This window comes from Nothoprocta perdicaria, unplaced genomic scaffold (genome assembly GCF_003342845.1).
Source record: "Nothoprocta perdicaria isolate Ctin4 unplaced genomic scaffold, notPer1 scaffold_441, whole genome shotgun sequence".
In the NCBI taxonomy this organism is placed as follows: Eukaryota; Metazoa; Chordata; class Aves; order Tinamiformes; family Tinamidae; genus Nothoprocta; species Nothoprocta perdicaria.
This window is the reverse complement of record NW_020455690.1, coordinates 211,120-237,313: the sequence shown is the minus strand read 5'-3', so window position 1 is coordinate 237,313 and position 26,194 is coordinate 211,120. Positions and strand designations below refer to the sequence as shown.

The following is a 26,194-nucleotide window of genomic DNA, read 5'->3' as shown; positions in this document are numbered from 1 at the left end:
CTAATGAAGTAATTCTCACGATGGGCAGCAACAAGAAAACAAATAAGCTACAAGATATAAAATACACTTATATGTAAATTCTTGGGCTTAAATACTTTAATCTTAGAATACTAAATCACAACGATTATAACCTGCAAGTGGCAGAGAATAAGGAAAATAGGAAATACAGAAGAGGATAGGGCAATATGGAAGTATATCATGGTAAAAGGAAGAAGAAAACAATGGGAACTATTGAAGGTATTTCTACAAGCAGAAAGAATATTTACAGCATGGGGATTCTCACTGCTTCTCAGAGAATTCTTCAGAGCATTTGGGAGGTGGCAGGGAAGATTAAAGGAGGAAGCAATCACCCAGCAACACCAGAGTGGCCTAAGAGGCTACTGCAGATCCTGAAACTGTAAGCAGAGAAAGACTGCAGCAGGACTACAGACTGTACAATTACTGTCATGTTTGTCAACAGCATAAGCACTACAAGAATACCAGGATCATGGTGCAATAAATCTACTGACAAATTTGACAAAATTCTGAGACAAGGTCTTGAATCATCTCAAGACGATTGTAAACAGGATACCATGCTGTAAAATATAAGGAAACCATGTTGTGAAATACAAAGCTCCAGGACGTCTAATCGCTTATCTCCGCCAATGAGACCATATATACATATACATGTACTTACCTTAATGATAAGCAGAAGTGTTCAATGAATTTCTGTTGAGCCGTCAGAGTTACAAAGGGAATTAATCTCATTTGCTGGCTGGTGGTAGGGTAGCTGTTGGGGAAGTTTAAGGGAGCACTGCTGCAAAACTGAGTTGAGGAGGACTGAGTTAGGGACTACTTAGGCAGACTGGACACCCATAAATCTATAGGTCTGGATGGGATGCACCCAAGACTGCTGAGGGAACTGGCGGGAGTCGCTGCTCAGCCACTCTCCATCATCTTTGAGAGGTCATGGAGAACAGGGGAGGTGCCGGAGGACTGGAAGAAACCAACATCACTCCAGTCTTCAAAACGGGCAAGAGGGAGGAGCCAGGAAACTCGGGGCCAGCAGCCTCACTCCTGTCCCTGGTAAGGTGATGGAGCAGCTCATCTCTAGGAATGTGAAGGTGATCAGGAATAGTTAGCATGGATTCACCAAGCCATGTCTGACGAACCTGATAGTCTTCTATGATGGAATGACAAAGTGGATGGACGATAGGAGAGCCACGGATGTTGTCTAGCTTGACTTCAGCAAGGCTTTTGACAGCATCTCCCATAATATTCTCATAGGAAAGCTCTGCAAATGTGGACTGGACAAGTGAACAGTGAGATGGATTGAGAACTGGCTGGATTGCAGAGCTCAGAGGGCAGTGATAAATGGGGCTGAGTCCAGTTGGAGGCCTGTGGCCAGTTGTGTCCCCCGGGGTCAGTACTGGGCCCAGTGCTGTTCAACCTGTTCATCAATGACTTTGACAAGGGCACTGAGTGCACCCTGAGCAAGTTTGCGGACGATACCAAGCTGAGTGGAGTGGCTGACACTCCTGAGGGATGTGCTGCCATCCAGAAGGACCTAGACAGGCTGGAGAGTTGGGCAGAGAAGAATCTCATGAGGTTCAACAATGACAAGTGCAGGGTCCTCCACCTGGGGAGGAATAACCCCTAGGCACCAGTACAGATTAGGGGTTGACCTGCTGGAGAGCAGCTCCGCAGAGAGGGACCTGGGAGTCCTGGTTGACACCAAGTTACTCATGAGGCAGCTGGGCCCTCGTGGCCAAGACGCCAATGGGATCCTGGCTGCATCAGGAAGACGTTGCCAGTAGGGCGAGGGAGGAGATCGTGCCCCTCCACTCAGCTCAAGTGAGATTGCATCTGGAGCACGGGGTGCAGCTCTGGGCTCCCCAGGACAAGAGGGATGTGCCGCTTCCAGAGAGGGTCCAGCAGAGAGCAACAAAGATGATTAAGGGACTGGAGCATCTCTTGCACACAGAAAGAGTAAGTGAGCGGGGCCTGTTTAGCCTGAAGAAGAGATGGTTGAGAGGAGATCTGATCAATATGTATAAATACCTGAAGGGTGAATGTAGGGAGGAAGGGGCCAAAGTCTTCTCAGTGGTGGCCAATGACAGGACAAGGGGCAGTGGGTACAAGCTGAAACACAGGCAGTTCCATCTCCATATGAGGAAGAACTTCTTTCCTATGTTGGTGACAGAGCAGTGGAACAGGCTGCCCAGGGAGGTTGTGGACTCTCCTTCTCTGGAGGTCTTCAAAATCTGCCTGGATGCCACCCTGTGCCATGTATTCTAGGTGTCCATGCTGGAGCAGGGCGTTGGACTAGATGATCTCTAGAGATCCCTTCCAACCTCAACCATTCTGAGATTCTGTGATTCTGTATGATATCTGCATGAAAAGAAAAAACCTGTCTATCAAAGAGACAACACAATGCAATGGAAAGTGAACTTGAACTTGCTAAGCTCAAAGGAGAAATAAGGAGTAGATGTTTAATAGTGTGTGTAGCCAACTACTGAAAAAAGAATTCTGTCTGCTGCAGGGAACTTCTCATCACTAGTGGTTTTAAATACAGGCTCTTAATTACTAGTAAATCCTCAGTCCTGTCTTGTACGAGAAGCTCAGGTAAAACAAATTAGCAATAAATTCTCAAGGTCAGGTCACCCTTTAGATTACTTGTCTAGCCATACAACACAAAAAATCATATTAATTTTTTTCTTCTCCTACAAAATCAAATACATTCCATTTCTTTTCAAAGTGTTTCATAAGAAGACTTTCTACTATCTAATAAAATCAAATGGACCTCTTGATACAATTATTAGCACTTAATATGAAGACAATCGGGAACACAGCTCACATAAAAAGTCTGGCTTTATAGCAAACACTGTGAGAGAATATCCATAAGAATGAGACACAAGTAGTAGAATACCTGAGCCCAAGGTGGAGCTAGAGGTGTTCCTGAGTTTCACTCTCAGTGCCACTGACACATCTGAAATCAGAGGTATTAGGAGAAACTCCTGTGGGAATCCCTCTTTCAACAGAGAAGAGAGGCACCTCCCACAGTCTTAATACTACACAAATAGACTACAAAGGTCTCCAATATTTTCCTATCGCAAACAGGTTAGTTACTGATTCCTCCATTTTAGGGGAAAAAAAAAGTATTTCTACAATTTCTGTCATCAGAGATCACAAATTCCGGGAAGTTCATCCTTTGCAGAGACTATTTTGTAAGGGGGTTGGGTGTTTTCTTTTTTTAACCATCTCTTGGTGAAATGTGGGCCTGAGCAAATTTGATAAATATATTCCTCTCAGTCTCATTGACTTGCAATATGGGATGTGCATATACTGTCTTCCCTGGTGATCAGATATATCCCACTATACTATGATCTTTTTATATAAAAGTACAATTTAAGAGTCTCTTCAAGTAGGAGACATTTGAGAGGTCACAAGAGTGGTGATGGCTGAAGACACATATAAATGAAATTCAGCCCTCTTTGACCTCCACAAGACTTTGCAGTTAAGACAGTCCTGTTAGTCAACTCATATTACAGGCATCAGCCACAATTGTTTACAACAACAGAGCAATGTTAGTCACCAACATTCTGAGAACAGTCCATTTTAGAACTCCTAAAACAAAATTACCTACTAAGTTGAACTTCCTGGGTTATGCTGATACGCAGTCCTCAAACACAAAGAGGTGTCACAGAGTCACAGAATGGTTGAGGTTGGATGGGATCTCTAGAGATCATCTAGTCCAACCTTCCTGCTCAAGCAGGGACACCTAGAATATATGGCACAGGGTGGCATCCAGGTGGGTTTTGAAGACCTCCAGAGAAGGAGACTCCACAACCTCCCTGGGCAGCCTGTTCCACTGCTCTGTCACCAACATAGGAAAGAAGTTCTTCCTCATATGGAGATGGAACTGCCTGTGTTTCAGCTTGTACCCACTGCCCCTTGTTCTGTCACTGGCCACCACTGAGAAGACTTTGGCCTCTTTCTCCCTACATTCACCCTTCAGGTATTTATACATATTGATCAGATTTCCTCTTCCTCTTCTCTTCTTCAGGCTACACAGGCCCAGTTCACTCAGTCCTTCCTCATAAAACAGATGCTCCAGTCCCTTAATCATCTTTGTCACTCTATGCAGGATCCTTTATAAGTTCCATGTCCCTCTTGTACTGGGAAGTCCTGATCTTGCCTTTCGCCTTCTCTTCTCATGGCTGAAGAAATTCAGCTCTTGCATCCACTCCTGGTACATTATTACTCAGTCATCTTGGTGGTTCTCTGCTCGCTTCATTCCTATGTGTCATTGTCTTTCTGGTCCTGCAGAGCTCCATGATCAATGCAAAGTCCAGATACAGTCTCACTGGTGTGGCACATCAGGGAACACTTTCCTCCAGTTGATGGCAACACTTGTGCTAATACATCCCATTTTGCAGTTGGCCTTCTTCATAGCAGTGTACGTCATGGGCATATTCTCTGCTTGTTGTTCATGGGAACGTCATGTGTTTCCTGCAAAGCTTCCTTCTAGTCAGTTTATGCTCACCTCTACCAGAGCATAAACTCCAAGACCAGAACTGCCAACTCATTTCTCCTAACTGTCAAGGTCCCTCTGAGTATCTTTGCTTCCATAGACCTTGGGCTCTAGAAACTGGAAGCCCTGAGGACAGGCATTACTGGGAAAAAAACAAGAGGCAAAGACTGCTGAGAAGCTTGGCCTTTTCTGTACCTTTTGCCCTGGATCCCCTGCCCCGCTGAGCAGCAGGCCCAGGTTTTCCTTAGTCTACCTTCTGCTGTTGATTTACGTGTAGAAATCCTTCTTGGTGTCCAGCACATTCCCTGCTATGTTCAATTCCTTTGACTGAATTTTGGCTTTCCAGAATTTTCCTAGAATTTTCTCCATTTCATGCAGAAAATAACAACTAGAGTGGCATTCTTCATTTTCTACTTAAGCAGGACATATAAAGCATTCTCAGAAATTTGGCTTAAGGAAAAAAAAATTATTATCAGACACTACCAATCTGGCAGCTTCCTTAGAATTAAGCTAGCCTATTATTACTATCTTCAGAAGAAGTAATACAAGCCAGTTCCCCTTGCTCTCCAAATTATGAACAGTTCCTCTTGCTCTCCCCACTCTGAAAAGCTCAATTAGATCATAAGCCAGTTTTATATTAGCTGCAGCAGATGAACATAACTTGGGCATTTCAAAAATTGTGTTCAGAAACCAGCAGTTATATACTGCAAACGGTGCTCATCTGCAACTGTGCTGAGAAACTTGTTTTCTTATAAACTTGAGCTAAAGCTTGCTGACAAAAATGTTGCTACGTTTGGGGTCAAAGAAGAATATCTGAGGGTTGCCCTTCCTTAAAGCCTGACTCTACACTACCAAGTGTGTCTGGATCTCTGAGAGGCCATGTTTCAGGAGGGATTTCTTCTGAAGGATTTCATGGCAAAAGCAACTGAGGAGTCCATCTTTCTCAATTTCATGGCCACATGCTGATACTATTCAAAATACAAAACCTTCTGCAACCCTACAAGCTGCATTTAAGTAAGTGTTTCACAAGTCAAACAAGACACCAATCAGCAATTCAGTCTACATGATATATATACATAAGATATATAAGACATATAATTTTCTAAATTCAACAATGTTTGCATTTAAGTACCTAATTACATGGAGAGAAAAAAAAAAGAAAGCTTTACGTCACATCTTCAGATCAAGATTGTGATGCATGGGTTCTCAGGAGTTACCCTTAAAGTTCCAGTAAAACCAATTCAGTAGTTCCTATATGTTCACTGGCAGGGTAGCACCTCTAAGCCAAGCCAGTCTTTTGAAGCATGGAGTTCAAGAGCAGGGTGCTACACAGTATACAAAAGCAACATACTCCAGACAGTTTTGCTACACATGCTTTACAGCACGGAAGTTTGGTCACAGGATAATGTAGATCGGAAGAGATCTTGGGAGGCTCGAGCTCAACCTGCTGCTCACAGCAGGATCAGTGATGAGGTCAGCTATTCAGATCTTTATCCAGCTTGCTTCTGAAAACATCCAAGGGAGGCAGTCCCAGAGCCTCTCTGGGTTCCAGTGCTTCACTGTACTGTTGCGGAAAAAGTTTCTCTTTATATCCAGGCAGGTCCTTTTCTATTTCAGTTTATGCCACTGCCTCCCATTCTCCTGCCATGCACTACTGTGAAGCGCCTAGCATTAGCTCCTTAACAACTGGCAGGCTGTTACTAGGTCTCCTCAAAACTTTCCTTTCTCCAGGATGAACAAGCTCGGCTCACTCACCTTCCCCTTATAGTGCCAGTGCTGCTCCAGTCCTTTGACCATCTTGGGGACCTCTGCTGAACCAGCTTAAATTTATCAATATCTCCCTGTACTGGCAGCCCCAAAACTAGACATAGTGTTGTAGATGTGAGCTAATGACTACTGAGTGAGAAAGAGTAATTGCTGTCTTCACTCCTGGCTGTGCTCCTGTTCCCACAGTCCAGAATGCTTGCAGTCATCTAGGCTGCCAGGACATGCTCCTGGCTCACGCTCAGCTCACTGCCCACCACGGCCCCAGTGCCTTTCCAGGAGAGCTGCTCCTCAGCACATATAAGAGCTGCTCCCTTGACCATACTGACTGGTCCCTCCTGATTAGGTGTCATCTGCACATTTTACAAGCAAGCACTCTGTTGCCTCATAGATAAAGGTGCTAAACAGAACAGGACTCAGGGCAGATCCCTGTGATACTCCACTTGTCACTGGACTTCAGGTAGAGCATGACTATTAGCCACTAATGAGTCCTAGAGCCCAATCATCCAATCAGCTTTTTATACAACTGCTTGTTCATCCTTTCCCATACTATAAAGTCCCAGTTTGGATACAGAGATATTATGGGAACCCGTGCTGAAAACTTTGCTAAAGCCAAATGGCATCTGCTGCTCCCTCTTCCTGCAAATCCAGTCATCTCATTATAGAAGACAATCAAGTTAGGCAGGCACCATTTGTTCATGGTCCATGGTGTATATTCTGCTGCTCCTGAACTCCACTATTTCATGGTTGCTTTTGCCAAAGCTGCCATTTTTATTAACACATCACCAACCACTTCCTTCTTGTTAGTGAAGTGCAGAACCAACTCTGGCTCACCTCTGGGTGGCTCAGAAGGGGAACAAGCTTGCAAATAGCCACATGGTGTCCAAACAATAATAGACAGGTATTAGGATATGGAGCAATGCAGAGAAATCCCATGTGGTAGTCAGCACATAGCAGTAGGAGTTGACTGGCAGAATGAAGAAGAGAGGATAAAAAGGAGAGCTGTGCAAAACCATTACAGATATGTAAGAAGTCCTCAGGAGAATTTGCAGGGCTGGTGACAGTAATTGTGCCCAGGAAGAAACTTAATGACTCAGAACTAACAGAAAAGAGCTTGATGTCTGGTCATCTTTAAGCACAGTTTGGTTTCTTTAAGCACAGTTTGTAGCATGGGGTCACAACGGATGCAGAACTGCTAGACTTGAGCTGCAAAGGTCACATAAGTTCAGGAGATCTGGGTCTCCAGGTCTGAATGAAGATGCTAATGAACTTTTTTAGAGATTGGATGAGTGTTTCAGGGAGCAACGAAGATGCAAAGGCAGGGAAACAGAACAGCATATTAGAAGGAAATGACCCAAAGGTAAGAAAAACAGCACAGTGCAGCATGTGGCACAGAACTGGAGTTAATGTTGAACAAACTCCCAGCTTTGTTAAGTTACAGTATGTCACTCTGTGCTTAATCAAGTCTCCTTCTTTAATTAAATTGTATTTTAGACAAAAGGTATGCAGTAGATCCAATGTACTTGCATTTAAGTAAAACATTTGCCATAGTCATAAAGAGAAGCAATACTTAAGACTGAGAAATGTGGATTAGAAAAATGACACTGTTTTGAAGAACTAGATAAAGAGGAATGACAATAGATTGCACAGAAAAGGAGTCGATAAGCAGAACCGTGGATTGGTCTTGAAACTGATGCGATTTTCACTAATAGTTCAAGTGCAAAAAAAGAGAAGTATATTAGCAAAACTTAATAATGACGTATTTGGGTGATATTGTCAATACAAGCACAGAGAATGCAAAGCAGCTGAGAACTGTACAGTAGAAACGGGATGATATTTAACATTACAAAGCACAAAGTCACATGACTCAGTGTCTATACCAATAATTTTGCTAGAATATGGGAATTTACCAGTTGCAAACAAAAGAATTCAAAAATACCTAGGAATTTTAGTCAACCACAGAATGATTATATGCCATATCAATGTGGATGTAAATTTTAAAAAAAGTGCATCACTCAAGCTACTTCCAGTAGAGATAAAAATGCATTAATGCTATTCAAGCACTGCTGAGACGTTCTGGAATACTATGTACAGTTCTGGCCTCCTGATAGGTGAATTTAAAGAGGTTAAGAAGAGGTGAATTTAACCTGGGCTAGATATAATGAAGCACTGTAGAGGATTAGAAGTGTGAGGAATCACTCTTACTTGGTAAACTAAAAGCACTTCATTAGTGAAAACAACAACCACAGAGCCGTCAGATCTAAAATACCACAGGATTAAGGAACCCAACTAGTTTTGAGGCAGTGACTGTGTGACAAGGTCTTTGTGATAGAGGGAACTGGACTGGATGTACCGTAATGTTCATAATTCTATCTTTTTGCATGTAATAGTCGGCTGAACTGTTATTGTACAATTAAATCTGGTCAAAATTACGCTCTGCTCAAAAAGCTTAACTATAGCATCTAAGTGACCTTATACAAGCAGCACCATAGCATAGACTTAAGTGGAAAGCTTAGAGATCTAATGGTAGATTATCTGGCCAGCTGCTTGACTTTGTATCAGTAAATAACACTGGGAACCCACTTCTTTTCCCATTATTATATAATAGGCTTTTCAAGAGTAAAATTTATTTAAATATCCCCCCCATATCACTTCACAGTTTGTAGAAAACACACACATGAGTTTGCAAAAAGAGTTTGATGCTGATTGGTTGCAAAGTTGCTCCAGAAAGCTCTAGATTTTGCAAGCATGCCCTACCACCAGTGCAAATGTTTCATTTGACAGGACACAGATGTACAAGGCATTTTCCAATTGCATGAATGGTGACACCAAGGAGGTTCTAATATACTGATTGCAGTCTAACAGCATCCTTGAATCCAGAAAGTCCTATCATTAATACCACCTCTTCAGCTGTGCTGAGAAACTCCAGCTAGAACACAACTCCGCTTCATGGGGCCTGATTGCTATCAACTACCATAACTTGGCTGGCTCTGCAACAGAGACTTGAAAAGAAAGAAGACTTGGTGATAGCGTGGCTCTGAAAGGTGCTAGCATCTGTACAGTACTTTGATGTAGCTGAATAAGGTTATGCCTATTAAAGAATTATTATGGGTTTGATAAATAGAGGTGTAAGTCTTCTACTGCCACAGAAGTTAGTTTGGTTACACCTCGTCCATCTCAGACTTTATATCATATGAAAGCATAGGACAAAAAAAGCCTTCAAATGAACACATGTTTAAAGATACAGGCTCATCAAACATGATGTACAGTTATCTCTGAAGAGAATGCAAGATTCATGAATTTGTGCAAGATGGACATAATTGAAAGCATGTGAAATATAATTTTCATTCAGCAAAGGCTCCAAACAGAGCAGAAACAAGGTCTTAGTACAAACACCATGAAAGTTGCAAGCAGTTCAAAGGAGCTGGATTTAATAGTAACTTAGTCCTCCCAAGAGAGCAGCATAAAGGAACTAATTGCTAAACTATGCGGGGCAGTGCTTTCAGAGGGTAGCAGGAACAGCAAAGAGAGAAGCCAGGAGTACCAAAGAGGGCCCACTTCTGCAGTTGGCTGGCACTGGGTGCCTATGGAAGGTCATAGACAAGAATTTGGAGATTGCCACAAAGCTTGGGGTTACACCACTAGTGGGAAGGTATCCTTGAAAAGGAAGAAGAGCTCTACATGTCTGTCAGGAATCCTGAGCCTAGGGAAAAAACATAGAGGCCAAAGAAACTGGATCTAGGGTGTGATGGGGAATATGTTATGACGATTAAGGAAACCTGCCTTTTGGGACCAAGCATGTTATGGGAGAACTGTATTTAAGAGGGCACAGGAAAGGAAAGTCTGGGGATAATGAAAGAAAAGAATGGACAGTAAACTCAATGTCTGCAAAGGAAGTGGAAGATGAGAGCACTGAGAAGGAAGCTGTTCGTATCAGGCACAGAGACGCACGAAAAACTAGACACATCTCCAGGGCACAGAAGAATTAATAACTTTCTGGACAATCCAGGCCCCTTGAACTCTGTTGTATCTTTAGACTGATTCACTTTGGTCGTACTCAGACACAACTGCAAAAAAATAGTACTTGGCAGCCTTACTGGACCAGAGAGACCTAAGGAGGAGTCCATCTTCTAAATGCACAGCTGAACTCTGAACTAGCTTTTGACCAGCCTCAAATATTGATCTAAATTATCTTTACAATCCAGAGGGCCCCAGTATCAAGTCATGTACCTCACAGCCCAGCACCACTGTCCATCCAGCAAGTGGCAGTGCTGGCACAGCTAACCCAATGCAAGAGGACGACACAGGCTGGGCTGCACACTCCCAGCCCCCAGCTCCAGCCCCAGCCTTGCTCTCTAGACTTTCACCCACTGCTTACTTACTTTTTAATTAGATTTTTAAACAAAAAGTGAAAGTATTTGCTAAAATTCCCCTAATTACACTGAAATGCTGAACTGATTGTGAAGGGAATAGGAAATGAAAGCGACTCACCCTCTGAGGGAGAATTTTGTCAGCCATCTTCCTCCTCTTGGCACTGTACATTTTTTAAAGAAAAAAACACGTTACCATGGTGACAGATCTAGGAGTAACGAGGCCACCTGCTAAATTATCCTGACATCTCCACATGCTGGTGCACAGCTGTGCATGCATCAGCAAAAGGGTTTCACCCATGCCCAGACCTAGGACCCCATCTCTCAGCAGCCTGGGGAGATGCTTAGCTAGGAACAAATCAGGGCTGTCTGTTATGCATCTTGGAAAGAGTGTACAAGTTCTTTGATCTCAGGATTGTCTATGGTGCAGGGCAGCAATATATGCAAGTACACGTGTACATGCCATCTATGGATACAGAAGGAGCATGTAGTAGGACAGTGTGCATGTCTGAAAGTGTAAAACACACCTATGCATAGGTACACTTAAGAGGTCAATGCCTGTGGATTGAATGTTCAAATAGATCAGGGTATGCATTTATCCATACTTAAAATTGAGTGCCAGTGTTTATGTGTGTATGTAAACACACATATATACATACACCTCTCTATGTACAGACATTCGTTTCACTGAAATGCATTTGTATATGTAATTTTACAAAGATAAGTGTCCATGCCTTTATACATGTTCATCTTTATGAATATATATGTGTCTGCAGTGCATATGCATAGCAAGTCCATATTCATACATAAGCACAAATATACATATATTCTTTTAGAAACATGTGTCTATATACATACATGCAAATGTATGTGTGCTTAAGAAATTGTACTGCAAGTAAGATCTCCAAATATCCCCCTTTTTGAAATCTTCAGTTTCTAAAAAATCATTTCTGTCCATCAAACTGTCACCTAGCTTTCTCTGACAGGGCCAAGAGGGAATCCTGGCCTACCTCCCTCATCTCTGTATTTTGTGAGGCCTTTATCTTAAGCAGGAGATGAATCACTCAATCTGTGACAGAAAAACAAGAAAAAGAAGCATCTGCTGCTGCCATCAAGGCAGAAGGCTACCTTACTATTTCTATAGAGGAAGTCCCTTATCAGCCATGTTCACATAAAAGCTGTTTGGAAACACAAGCCACGATGGTTTACTCCTTTCCCACACTTGCTAGTGATAAGCCTAGCCTGAGATACAAGGAGTTTTCTCCTACTCACAAAAGCCAAGCCTAAGGCACTCTTTGTGGCTGTATGTACAAACTACATCTAGAACTACCTCCTTAGGGACAGAAAATGCATCCAAGCAATCACACCCCATTTCTTAGGTGAACAGTGTCCGTTTTAAAAGTACATGAATAATGATCCTGGAGAATTCCATGGTATGAGCCTCTAAGACACTCCAGAGCTGACAAAATCAAATCTACACTGAAACACTTCACAGAATCTGCAGAAAAAAAATGCAGAAGGCAATATCTGAGCAAGCTATATTTTCTCCAAGGGAAACAATATGCACCTGCAGCACCTCCGAAGACTTGCAGTTAAAACAAAACAAAACAAATTTCCTTTTAACCAGTTCTCCAAGAGTCTGTTAAAGAAAGGAGAATTAATCTGCTTTCTGTCTCTACCAAATCTGCCAAGAAAGGTAGGTTACTCCTTCTTAGCCCTTTTGTGCAGTAAAACAATAGGGCTTGACTAAATCCAGAACTGGATCTGAGATATTGAAAAAGTTTGTCTGAAAAACTAGACTAGGTTCAACGGGAGACAACAGGGGGGCAGAAATGAACAAGGGGAAAGCATTCAAAACATTGCCAGGAGGACAGGCAGGGCAGAAGAAACATAGAAACTTGTCTGAGTATTTAGGAAGCACTGGTATAATCTGGATTTGCTACAAAAGAGATTATTGTTAGGTTCCTAAAAAAATGTAGTGAAGTTAAGGTGGCTGGGGAAAAAAATGCTTCCTTCTCTGATTTATTCCATTAAATTTTAGAGAGCAAATTATTCTCATTTGATGATCCCCAAAAACTGATGCTTAAGGATTACCCTAATACCCTAATTGTCCAAAAGTAGCAGTCGGTCAGATGATATCTGTCCAGTATACTTGAAGGCTAGGCAATATATTGTGCAGTTTCCTGAAAATCTCCTGGGAGGTGCTGTGGAATGTGCATTTGGGCTAGTGCCGGGCACAGTCTCTATGATGCAAATACACCTCTTATACTAACATGCTGCACCCACACACATTCCTTCTGTATTCAATCTTATATTAATGCGCATAGGATTGGTGTCCTTTCCAGATGCATCTCAGATATAAGCGTTCCCAAGTCTGACTTGCTGTTTCAAGGCATAGAACCTGGATAGAGCAGGGTTCCTGAAGTACTCAGCTTAGAGGCGTGTTTTACTTGCAACTAGATGTGATGACACCACCAAAGCACTGCCTGAACACTATCTATATACATCTACAGGAATTTTGCGAAGGGCAGACCAGCTACATGGCAGTTGTCAGCAACTGGCTCACACTTAGGAATTCAATCTGCTGAGGTCTCGTAATTTGCAAAAAGGAAGTAAAGAACTGTTACCGAAGAGCAGGACAATCAAAAGTGTACAAAGTTGGAATATTTTTAAAAGTTATTTAAAAAAATCTTCTAATTCTGGGAAATTATTTCCTATTAATTTCCTTAGTCATTTTACACATAGACTGTGAAAACTAAGTTTTATCACCATTCTACTGATATTATCCCATAGTAACCACAGTAGAAGTATTCACATGACCAACTAAAAATCTTTTTCAACATGTCTTGTTTACAAAACATTTTGTTAGTTAGTTAGAAAACAGCAAAATTATAAAGATTAGATAATTAGTAGAGTATTTGTACTGCATTTGAAGTGCTCATTAACAAGTACTTTATAGGCTGAATATAATGACCAGATATATAGCTTGAAACACATGCATTGCAGCTACAAAACCAAACACTAATCAGGGTCGGTCTGTTTAGAGACCATTCACAGAGTATAGAGTAAAATTTACCAGCGTTTTTTTTCCTCCTTTAAGAAGCTGACCATCTATAAACCTTCTTGTTTGTCTTGCTCAAACTAAAAAGTCTTACCTATTGATAAAGAGACCAGTTTTTCTTCCTCAGATTGTCTTCCCATGTTTCATTTCTGGAACACTCACCTCCTGGTTCGGTTCTGAGTGGCTTGCTGCTGCTGCTGTACTTGCTGCTGCACCTGTTGCTGCTGGACTTGCTGGGGTGCAGTGCGCTTTCTCGTTGTTTCCATCACAGTCTGGGGCATTCCTGGTCGCACTGAGGGGCTTCCAACATATGGGGGACCTGGAGGACCCATGGGAGTCCCCTGATGGGGCATTCGAGCTCCTGATGGCATCCCAGGACGCTGGAGAAGAAGCAACACAGAAAGAAGAGCCAGTTTGGTCACTGCTTCCTCAGCAGAAAAGATATTTGTATGTAACAAGACACTAACTCAAGCAAGTGCCCAATTCAGGCCATCCTGATAAGCACTAAGTAGCAACACTTGGCCAAACAGCTTTGGCCTGGCATTTCCCAGCCATTAGAAAGAAGAACTCGGTGACAGAATGGGCAGGAAGCATCGATGAAAAATACAAGGCTTGGGAAAATACTGCACTGCCTGCTACCCAGGCCAGCTGAGAGCAGAAAGTTCTACCATAAGACAGATCAAAAAGTTCTCTGATGGCTACACGCAGTCAAAGATGCTGCGGTCCACCTGCTACCCAAAGCTATAAGCAAGAGCATGTCTCCAGTGCTCCAGCCTCTGCACCAGGCAGCAGGCTCCTTTGATGAGAAGGCACACGAGCAGAGGTGAATAACGAAAACCTGAGGCAAAGTACTTTGCCATGACAGGCTTCTCTTCCACTTACATGGGAGAGCAGTGTAAGTTCATAAAGTCACAGGAATCCTTTATAAAAAACTCATCTCTTTGATAAAGTCTTAAAAACTTAAAATAAATAAATATATAAATTATTTCAGCAACTCATTTTAGGCATTCTAAAATTCTGGCATTTACATTTATTTCAGTGTGCTGTGCAACAGACATTAGGGATCAGACCACAAGCTTAATGCTGTGTAATGCACAGGGTAAGCTCATTTCTAAGCCTTAAAATTTTATCAGGAAAAACAAGAGTAAAAGGAAAAAGCAAGAGTCAAGGAAAAACACAAATAAAAAACTGCCACCTATAAAATATAACCCAAAACAGAGAAAAAAGCTTAGCTCCATTCCAAGAATTATCAAAATATTCATTATATATGCCTATGTACTTATGAATATACACACATTCACAAACTATTTTCATTTGAAACAATATGTGAATAAGAATATTCATACACAGAAGTCTTCTGAAAGTCCCTCTCCAAAGATTTTTGAGGAAATCATGAAGCCACCAGCATCCATTATGGATAGATAATGGGCTAAAAGATAGGAAATGAGGTAAAAGAAAATGGTACTGAAAACAGAAGAAAGGCATATGTGAAGTTCTGCTGAGTCCTGAGCTGTTCAACATAGCCATAAGCAATCTGGAGAAAGCAAAAAAAGGCAAGGAAGTGAGAAAATGACACTGTTATTCAAGGTATCAAGGATCAAGGCCAGCTTCAAATAACTGCAGAAGGACTTTATGAGACTGCCTGTACAATTAAGTGGCAGATGAAATTGAATATCAATAGATAGAAAGCAGTTTACATGAGCAGGAAAGTAATCCAAGTGTTATTGCATGACTCTTCCATTTAGGCACTTATGGTTCAAAGTAATCTACAAGGCATTTGCAAGAGCTCTGCAAAACCACAAGCAACCTGGAGAGGGCAGAGGAAACCAGGAGGAACTGGGCTCATAGACACCAAAAGAAGGTGGCCATTACACAGTGAATGTCAACCTTGGAACTCTTTTCCCAAAGGATGCTGTAGAAGCTAGGAGCCTATACGGGCTCAAGGGATGGCTGGACAAGCAGTTGGAAGAGGTGAATGGAGTGCTCCCAAATACATGGAAACCATATTTGGATCAGAGACTCTGAACTGCTGTCAACAGATAGAGGCTGTGAAGGCACCTGGCAGAAGAACTCAGTACAAATGCCAGGTCTATTCATCGTATGCTGTAGCCATCTGCTACGACTGCAGTAACAACACTGTAAGTCCAGAGGCACCCTACATCTCACCCAGTAGAGCTTTTCCTACATGATGCCCTGACTGCTGCATTTCATAATGGACTACCTGTTCTGGTTGCAAACATTATGCTGCAGCTGAGTGCTGTATCTCCAAATTAACCATCCAAACCTCCCAGTCCCCAAAGCAAGCCCTGATGATCATCATCAGTTCACCTTGCTCACTGCAAGTCTGGGATAGTCCTTGTGCTTGGATGCACAAAGGAAGTGGGGGTAATGAAAGAAATGAAATGATCCGTAAAGAATAAATGGCGATAACTGGCATGGATAGAGAAGGAAAGCTGAGGCAGAACAGAGACCAACACAGGAAGACAAGTGGGTAGAGACAGTAAGTATTGGTGTAAAAAACTTCTTATATGTAGTAACGATGATCTTAAGTATGGCCACCAAGCAGAGAGAAGCAGGAGGCAGAAAAAAAAAAAAGCAAAACAAAGGCTTTGTGCAGGGCTGAAAACATTTTCTCCCATATATATGGAACTATGAAAACTGCTGAAACAAAGCAGCTATCTCCCACATTACTAACCCCCGCCCTCTAACCCAGGCAGAGTCAGCAGAAAGAAATAGCCCAGCAAACACTTCACACTTGAGCTTGTATTTAAGCTCTTTCTGTTGCCTGCCAATCCGCAACTGTGGCCTTCTTCCAGCAGAGGGATGACCTGTTGTTGCCTGCCCATCATGCTGGGTCATTTGACAGCCATTCAGAAGAGACAGGATCCTGGGCACAGTCACCGCCTGTTCATCCCTCCTGGAGACTGAGGACAAGGCTCAAATTGCAGGCCCATTTTTCTGATTCTATGAAGAACACAGTAAGGATGGCAAACAAGGGCAGCAAGCCAAAAAGACTCTTGACCTAGGTTTGACATCTTTGAACTTTCTTCATTTCCCTTTGTTAGACATTAAAATAGAAAAAGATAGGAAAGGATGAAAATGAGGAAAAGGAGACTGCTCAAGCAAACAAAACAATATTGCAGACAATATATTCAATCCTAACCTTTGGCCTATCTCATTTCTTCTCTTCTCATACTCCTATCTCTTGTACTGTCTGTAGCTAAAATACCACTCCAAGGCAAGTGTCATTGGCCTGCTACAAGCCCACCAAGCTTCCAGCAGATAAAGACAAAAATGCTTTGTCTTCCTAAACATATCTAATAGAACACATACACCATCTTCCCAAAAGATGCTTTTTTCTTCAAACGTATATGTGAGAGGATGTGATAGACAGTGTTTCACACTATCTTTCACAATGCTGACATAAATACCACAATACTGAAAAGTACCACAACGCTAGTATATCTTTTGAAGGATGAGATCTGTGAGATACCAGTGGCTATGGGTTATGATTCACCTCTTCCCCTCTTTCTCATGTTATCTTAGTGGAGGAACAGGATTTCTCCTGAATAAATATCGTCCATGGTGAAGAATGCAGCACAAAACAGCACTGATACATCCTCTTCCTCGGAGGTCCTGCACCCCAGATCTGCCTATCTAATGTAACTGTTCTCATCCACTGGCATATCCCTCTTTCTCCACTTGTGATCTCATGCACATGCCTTACTCCCCAAGACTCCAATAGTTTCACTAGCAAAGCACAAGAACACTGCTAGGTGCAGGAGATGAGGAAGAACAGTGGATGCCTCCAGCTGAGGCTACAGCCCTTGGGTCAAAGAGGGAACACCCTCCCTTCGTGTAGAAGACGAAGCCAAGAGCTGCTGTGTGCGGTGGGGCAGCTGGGAGGGCTAAGCAGAACCAGACACGGAGAAGGCACACAGCTAACGGCACCAAGGCAACTGTACTGCTTGCAGTACCGTCCCCAAGAAGTCTGCACCTCCCTGCCACTTTTGTCAGCAGTGCTGCATCGCAGCTGGTTTAGCCCTTGCCAAAGCTGAAAGTACTGCCTGCCCGCAGGCACAGCTCCTCCACAGCTGCTGCCAAGGCCGTATTGCTACCGACTACTGTTCGCTTTCTCAAGCCACCAATTTGGCTCTTCTGTTTTCTTCCCTTCCTGAGAAAACCTCCTGTCACATCAGAGGATGCCTATTTCCTCCTTCTCTTTACCATTCTTCAAGTGGACTTCCATCTGATGACAGAAATGAGATACAGTGGACTGGTCCTTTTCTATGTATTTCTACTGCAGAGTCATTTCTCAAAGGACGTCAGAACGACAGCAGGCAAGATGCTGCAGCAGAAAATACACAGTTCCTTACTGAACATACCAAGGACAAAAAAATGGAGAACTCACAGCTAACAGAAAATACCATGAAAAACAAAACTCCTAAACGAGCCTCAACAAAGGCACTAAGCAGAAGGCTGGGAGTCATTGCAATTGTAATACATCATTGGGCTGCACATACAGCCATATCCTTCTCTGAATGACACTGTCCACCTCAGCACCACGCAGGAGGACTGGTGCAGGAGGACTGTGTGCAGTCCTAGACTTCTTGTTAATGCAGAAACTGACGGATTTTGAGAAGGCAACAAAAATGATCAAACATGCTAAATGTGTATGTACACAGGAATTGAAAAAGAAGCTGCCTTGGCTAGACAAAATAGACTGCAAAGGCATCACTGTAGCCACTAAGGTACAAAATAAGCACTAAGATGCTATATGGACATGAAATGGGGTAGAAGGAACTAGAAGCAACTGGAATAGTTAAGAAACTCAGGCTAACCTGTTGTTCCCTGATGGCAACATGTACCCAAATGCACAGGCACTCAGGTGCACAAATGATCTCCCAACAGCAGATGTCCTACTGCATGTGTCATTTAAAAGTGGACTTTCATTTAGGACATTTCATTTAAAAAATGCTATGTCTACAAAACTGCAAACTGCAACTTAAGACAAAGCTCAAGTCAGTGACAACCCTTCTATTTCATGCATGTCCTCACGAGCTCAGAACAATCACATATCCAACATTAATCTCAATTTACTCAGATATAACAAAATAATTTTTTAAAAAGCCATTAAAATTATATTTAAAAATCCTACATACAATTTTTAAGTTCCATGACCTTGATGTTTTTCAAAGGCCTGGTCATATATGCTACTGTGATGTGCTGCATGGAATGGATTTTGTGTGAATATCAACTAATGGAACTAGGTCTCTTCACTCTAAATGGGGTGGGAGTAAGAACAGAGACATCCAGTGTTGTGAGTTGAATGGACAGACTGGAGACTGATCAACTGCCCCGTTTCTTCTAGCAAAAGAACTAGACAACAGCTATAAGGTAGCAGAATCGGGTACTTTTTCTACAATACAGCCTGCAGAAATTCTTAATACAGAACACTGTGATTGCTAAAGTTTATACGGTTTCAAAGAAACAGTAATTGGCCTAACCTACAAAAAGCAAACCCACAGAGAGGTACTAAACTACTACTTCTAGTAGTATCTCCAGTTCTGTGAATTCTTAGCTGCTGAGTACAGACATAGTATTTGGAGAAAGCATCACTACATTTTCGTCTTGTTCCTACACTTTAACTAAAAGAAGTAAGACTACCAAACTTTAAAAAAAAAAAAAAAAAAAACACACAGAAAAGCCATTTTTGTTTAATAAGACCATTTTTGAAAAAAGAAATCGCACTGAACACTATTAAGACCTTAGATTCTTTCTTTCTTAATTATATGTGTTTCTTTTGTGCATTTGCAGGCCTGTAGTTAGTCCAGGGTTCAGGCAGGACAAATCTAAATTTCTTTCGTCAGCTTCCTTACCCTTTGGAGCACTGAGCAATGTTCTTACTCTACCAGTCTTCTGCAAGTATCATCCCGATCAAATTGGCTTATAGACGCCAGATAATTTTATTTTACAAGCTTGCTTTATGCTCACTCCAAACATCTCCTTCTTTAGCATGGCAAAGCAGGAAATAGATATTAATTAAATCAGTGCCATTCCTGAACCCTTCCTCTGATAAGGTCCAAGCACAGGCAGACATACAGTCCTGTATTAGGGTAGTAGATAAAAATATCCAAAAATGACTGCTTACAAGGCTCCTTTCTGCCCATTAGTGTTAACTGATTTATGCTCAGACAATATTCACATGAATGCAAATATAAAATTAGTAGGATGTGCTTCATTAGTAGAATTACACTTCTTTCCTACCTAACATTCTCCTCGCCTCAATGATATCTTTTGGTAATGATCTCTACAGATAGATGACTTCCTGAAAAAAAAATCACTTTTATCCATTTAAATCAGATCACCATTCAGCTTGGAGGAGAATCACAGAACATTATGGTTAGAAAAGACCTTCAAGATCATGGAGTCCAGTCATAAACTCATCATCACCACACTGCTAGCCCATGTCCCTATTATTTCTTGAACACTGCCATGTTTTTCCCATTATAGTAAAACAAACAGCATTTTTCTTACAATGAACTATGAGGAAACCTGCCCTTATTAAGACATCCAGCCCTTCCGCTTGTCTCAAAGAAGGGTCACCGGTACCTCCATCATCTTTGACACGTTTACTTCTTTAACCAGTTTCTTTTTTTTTTAACCTCCACTGATTTTACAACTTTCCCAATCAATCTCCAACCTTCAGTATTATAACAAAGTAATCTTTTTTTTCCCCAAACCTAACCACCATCATTTTTCCATTTTCTTAGGGATGCGGTCTTCATAGGCCTCTCTCTGTCACTGCCCTCTGAGTTACTTTTCTTTCTGCTCATTAGTCATGCAGATGATCAAAACAGTGTTCCTCTGCGCATACACTACAGATTTGCAATGTCCTCTGTACTACCCAGAAATGTATGAGGAGATGTGCTGCAACATGTGTTCATGAAACCCACTGCTCATCCTCTTCTCCAGACCACTGATAAATCTACCGGATACTCCATGCACATCTTCAGGGCACCAGATCTATCTTTTAGTCTGTTTTCACATTGGCAATGAGTTATTTTATCATTGTATCATATATTTGGTTCTACCGTGATATGCTTTCAAACCCTTCTTTCACTATAATAAGTTCAGAAATTATATTATGTGAATCAACATTTATCATAAGTATCTATGACTAGATTTGCGAGAGAGATAAGCAGACAAATAGACAATGGGATCAGTAAGGTGTCATATAGGGATGCATTAAGTTAAAATAAATTAGCAGTCTTGATATGAAAGTGATATTAAATAGCAAAGATTATCAGGAACTATGAAACATATACACAAAAAGAGAAAATAAATATGAATAAGGACATATTTTAACAGAAAGCACTCCCTAAGCACAGGGCAGGGGACAAAGAACAATATCACTATGGGGAAAAAAAGGTGATTTGACCTGGCAGAAGGTATACTGTAAATACAGATAGTTAAGAAAGGGACACATACTTTTATACATAGACCTTTTGCATAAAAGGCAAGATGATTGGCTTTGAAAGGAAGATAAAGTTGGAACAGAAAAAGGACACAGAAGCAGATAAAAGAGGTCACAACAACAGAAGAAAATGAACCTCTCAGCAGCTTTCTGTGTGAAGACGACACATTCAAGGTCAATGGTCCCAAGTACCAAGGAGGAAAAGATTATTGCAACTGAGTCACAAGCGGACGGATATCTGGAGAAGAGCTTTGACAAGAACTGCACGACTGATCCTCCCAAAGCTATACGGAAAAATAACTGTTTGGGTAAGAAAAAAGAGAGAGACAGACAGACAAAGCTGACATTCAGGCAAAGGGTCCAATCAACATGATAGCCTATCATGGGGTCTACTGGATGGGAAAAAAAGTAGAAGAGGAGCGGCCTGCAGGAAGACTAACAGCTCGCTTCGGGTCAACAAAATTTAAGGCAACAGCTGGACACACAGAGGGAGATGTCATAAAGATGGCCTGAAATGTACTACTGGATAGTAAAAAACACATCAATAAAGAGATAAATCAGCATAAAGATGGTAATTAAAGTCATATTTATCCATAAAAAAAGTCAGGACAGAGAGCAAAAAAGGACAGAGGGAAGGATGAAGCCTTAGGAGAAAAAAAAAAAACTTTTCTCAAAAACAATGGATAAGACACTAATGATTCAAAATAGGAATAGGAAAATCATAAAACAATATATAAAACCTTGTTTAAATAACAAACAGCTAGCTAGAGATAAAAAAAAACTATCAAGAATTCCAGTAGGATAGAGATGAAGTATTGCCCTTTTTAATCAGATTTTTTTAACCGTTAAGATACTTCACATTACTAAAATGTCCCATTTGAATGGGACAAAGAGGGAAGAAGACTCCTTCTAACTTGGCATTATATAAGGAAGAACAAAGACAAGATGAAGCATACAAGAGCAAAGCACAAAGTGACCTCAGCGAAGGAGAATATGTTTCCAGAAAAATCAAGTGAATCCAAATTCCGATTGTCCTCAGAAAATGCTGCAAAATTTTCCTCTTCAATAAACTGTTCACATAGCAAAAATTTTTCTCACAGCATTCTACCTCTATTTACATCCCCCATATCTTTGCCAAAAAATAACGCCTGCAAATAATCAAATAAGCACAAAGATTAAGAAACCCAAAGACTATTTTTTCCGAAGTGAGAGCAGACTCGGACTCCAAGAATTCTGATAAAGTTTAATTTTTCAAGGATTTAATTCAAATACTACCACACTGTATGTGGTAATAAACCTGAACATGCAAGATGTGAACCTAGAGCAACAGCTGTGATGGCACATTCATATCTTTGGGAGAAGAGAGGACCTGAAGAGGTAACCTGAAGTTTTTTTTGTTGTTGTTCTCTTTTTTTAAGTGAAGGAACACTGACTTCTTCCTGTGCTTTGATCAAAATATACCAGAGATAAAGCTGAAACTTACAGAAGGAACAAATAAAGAAGCAAAAGCCAAAATGAGGAAGATCAACACAGACGCTAGGGTAGGTGAGGATAGGGTACTTCAAGTAAGAACAGACAAGAAACCCCTGCAACACTAACAGCTCACAAGAAGATGACACACAGATGCAAATGCTGATATTCAAGTAAGATGCCACTAGCGGCCGAATTCCCAGGGCAAGTCAGACTTTTTTAGCATCCAAATAACTAATGGAAACCAGTTCCACTGTATTCATTTTACTATAAATTAAAAATTCCAGTGCTTCAGGACAGCAAGCTCATTTCACATGAAGTCCAGCAAGATATAGAAGGAATACATTCACGTAACTATTTTAGCCAGTCTTCTAATACTGAAGGGAAGTTCATTGGTGTGCAAATGCCAACAGAAACCTTGGGAAAGGAAGAAGCATTCCATATGCCAACACCTCCCAAGTTGCTTACGGTTCAGTCTAGCTGCAGTCATCCTGGGCCAGAACCTAGCCCAGGATCTTCATGATCCCACATGTCCACAGCAAAACCACTGCCCCAAGCTGCACACCAGCCACTTGGTCATCTCTGCACACCCGCCAATCTAACAACATTGGCACCATGTCATCTGTTCACTGTTCTCATGCAAACCAAATGTTGCCTATAAGTCTGTGGCTTTGAGGGTCCCACCGTATTCAGGGGCTGCATGTCACTGGTTTATCTCTATATATCTGGAGCAAGCCCGAGTTATGAAGGCAATTACACAGCATGCAGTGAGCTCCCTGGATTTCTGCTATCATCACACAAGAACCCCCACCTGATGTCTTCAAAAAGAAGGTGTCGCAGAGGTACCAGAATCCTTAGGAGATAAAACACCCAGGACTACTGGTATTGAAACAATATCCGGATAGTTTTGGACTTCTAGTAATCTTTTTTGCTTTTTATGTATATCTAGATAAGAAATCCAAACGTTATAAATGGTGTCTGCATTCAACCATTATCAAGTCATCTAAAAACATGGTATCCAATGACAGCAAAACAGGGGTTAGCAATTCACCTTAAAAGGAGATTGAAGCCCCAACTCTTAAACAAAAGCTTGTCGATTTTTAAAGACTTGAAGGACTCCTTCCACTAGCCATAGCACCTCAAAATTCCCCTTGGGTGAGTGCCTATAGACTGCAACAATCTGCAGAGCTAATCTCTCCAAGCCACTGAAAGTCACCTGTTAAGTAGCCAGAGGATACATAAGAGCCCGATCTGGAGACAAGAACCAGAGGCAGCACCACAAGGCTTCCTCAGGCTTTCATCAGAATTGTTTTCCCAAACACAAGTTTGATTACAGAACAAAGTGTCCTACAAGCCCATCTGGGTCAGATCCAGTGCAGATTCTGCACTGAGCAGGCTCAGAAGGCGCCTATTCACCATTCACGGAGAATCAAAGCAAAATCACAGCACACACACCCTCCCAGACACCAGCCTGCATCATCCACGACTCAGAACAGATCGTGGGGCTCTGTGCCCCCCGACGCTCTTATGGCAAGGTGCTACGGCACCCAGGAGCGTGCAACGGGCGCCACAGAGCCCAGGCAGAGCCTCCGCTCTCCACTCATCCCTCTATTCAGAGCCAGCAGCTCACTAACTTTCCCGACTCACCACCCCATGGACCAGAAACTCAAAAAGTTTGCTTTTCGTAGCTTTGCGAGCCCCTCCTGTAACTTCATCTGTAGCCATCAGGGTCTGCTCAGCCTCTCTCACTCTCTCTCTTCCTCTTTCTTTCCCTTTTCTGCCTTTTTCTCCAACTCTCCCCTCTGAGTCCTGCTGGGCTCTCACACTTCTAATAGCGTGGAGTGGGGAGGGGGCCCCTTCAGGGCTTTGCTGACGGCCCACTCGCGCACGGCCTCAGCTGCTGCATTCCTCCACTGATAAGCCAGAAATAGTTTGTGCTGCCGGCTGCTCTGTGTTTACTCTGCAGGGACAGAAAATCCAGCGTTTTAAACCTCTCTGTCCAAACAGCAGAGATAAGCAGGATGCAAATTGAAAGCACGTCTCAGTTCTTAGCGGCAGCGCTGCCACCTCTCCTTTGCAGCGCTGGGACCAGAGAGACGGCAGCGGGGGGAGGGGGCCGCCTCAGCACTGACACAAACTCAGTGCCTCGGAGAGACTTTTCCCATTGGAAAATGCAGAGGCAGGCAGTGAGAAACAATGGTTTTCCCTCGCTCCCACCGCTCCTCCCGCGCTGCATTTCCAGGCCTTTTCCCTTGAGACCTGGCAGGCAGCACACAGAAACATTCACTGGCAGCATTTCCAGCACACGAGACTGAGCACCAGCCCCTCAGGACAGGAGGAAAGCAGCAGGAGACAGAAAGCAGGGATCGGGGAGACAGCGCTGAGAGCGAGAGGAAGAAGGAGCATGGGGCAGGGGGCTGCATGGCGCCGGGGCTGCCGCAGTGCCAGTGTCACCTCCAGGGCCTGCAGCCTCCCGTGGCCGCCCCCACAGCTGCTCGCAGGAAGTCTCCGTACTGCCCTGCTGCCCAGCACAAATGGTTAACACCACGGCTGCCATCACAGGCCGGCTGGAGGCTGCCTCTTGCTCACGGCCCCGCACGTGCCAAGGCCCTGCTCCCCACACAGGGTGGCACCGTGAGTCTGCTGGCCCCGCAGTGGGGGGGAAGCGGGGGCCCACGCAGCCAGACACGGGCCTGGTGGCCATTCCACACCACAGCACCGGCTCTACACAGTGGCAGGATGGTGGCAATGAGCCTGCTCCTCCGCGTGTGCAACGGCAAGCACTCTCGGGCCCATGTGCCCTCCATGCTGTGTGGGAGACGCTGCCACATGGCTTGCTCCTCAGCTTGAAATCCTCATCTAGGGGGCTGCAAATGAGCAGCAGAGACTCAATCTGAAAAAAAAGTAAATAAATACTAGAGAGAAGCACAGAGAGGGCACCAAATCAGTTGGCTGGGGGCAGTGAGCTGCGAGCATCCCATAACCTGCTGCGCAAGTGGATGGGGGCAAAACCTCCCCTGATCTTCAGGGCAGCCCCAACCCAGCACTGCTGGGGACACCCATGGGAACTGCAGAGCTTTTAAGAGGGTGATAGTGGGGCCCTCCCCACTGTCCCTCAGCCTGGTCTATCCACCCTGCCAGGAAGGCAGCGGGGCCTTTTTCTGTGCAACCCCCCCCCCCTCGTCTGCTTGAACCAAATGCATGCTGCTGTGTCATCAGCATGGTGCCAGCACACCTGGCAGGGCAAAGTGGGCCTGGATCTCAGCGGTTTCTTCTTTTGATCGCAAAGGACGAAGCGCCTTGCCCGCTCCCTGCACAACTGGGCCGTTTCCTGTAGCAAGGAGCAGCTCTGCTGCAGCCAAGTTACTGTAGAACTCTGTGCTGGTGCCTCTGACAGCGGGACGACAGCCCCCACCCTGTGAGGTGCTGAAGAACCACAGAAGACTCGTGAGCCCCAAGCAGGCTCTTGGCATCAGCAAAGCCAGGGCCTGCCCAAGCAGTGCCCCGAGCGGCCCGGCCCGGGGCGGGCGGCGCGGCCG

General features: G+C 43.1%; 1 protein-coding gene across 3 annotated transcripts in view; it reads right to left on the bottom strand.

Annotated features, from left to right (window-relative positions):
- Positions 1 to 26,194, bottom strand: part of SMARCD3 (SWI/SNF related, matrix associated, actin dependent regulator of chromatin, subfamily d, member 3) — a 78,608-nt gene that overhangs the window by 29,236 nt on the left and 23,178 nt on the right. Inside the window, exons 1-3 of one of the 3 annotated variants that reach the window (XM_026046443.1) lie at positions 24,303 to 24,408; positions 13,871 to 14,088; positions 10,769 to 10,811 (exon numbers count right to left, since the gene is read on the bottom strand). In XM_026046443.1, coding sequence (XP_025902228.1) covers positions 10,769 to 10,811; positions 13,871 to 14,088; positions 24,303 to 24,380 — 339 coding nt within the window. In that variant the 5' untranslated portion in view covers positions 24,381 to 24,408. Of the gene's footprint in view, positions 1 to 10,768; positions 10,812 to 13,870; positions 14,089 to 16,871; positions 16,883 to 24,302; positions 24,409 to 26,194 lie in introns of those variants that run through there. The other 2 variants (XM_026046445.1, XM_026046444.1) reach the window with 2 other exon arrangements.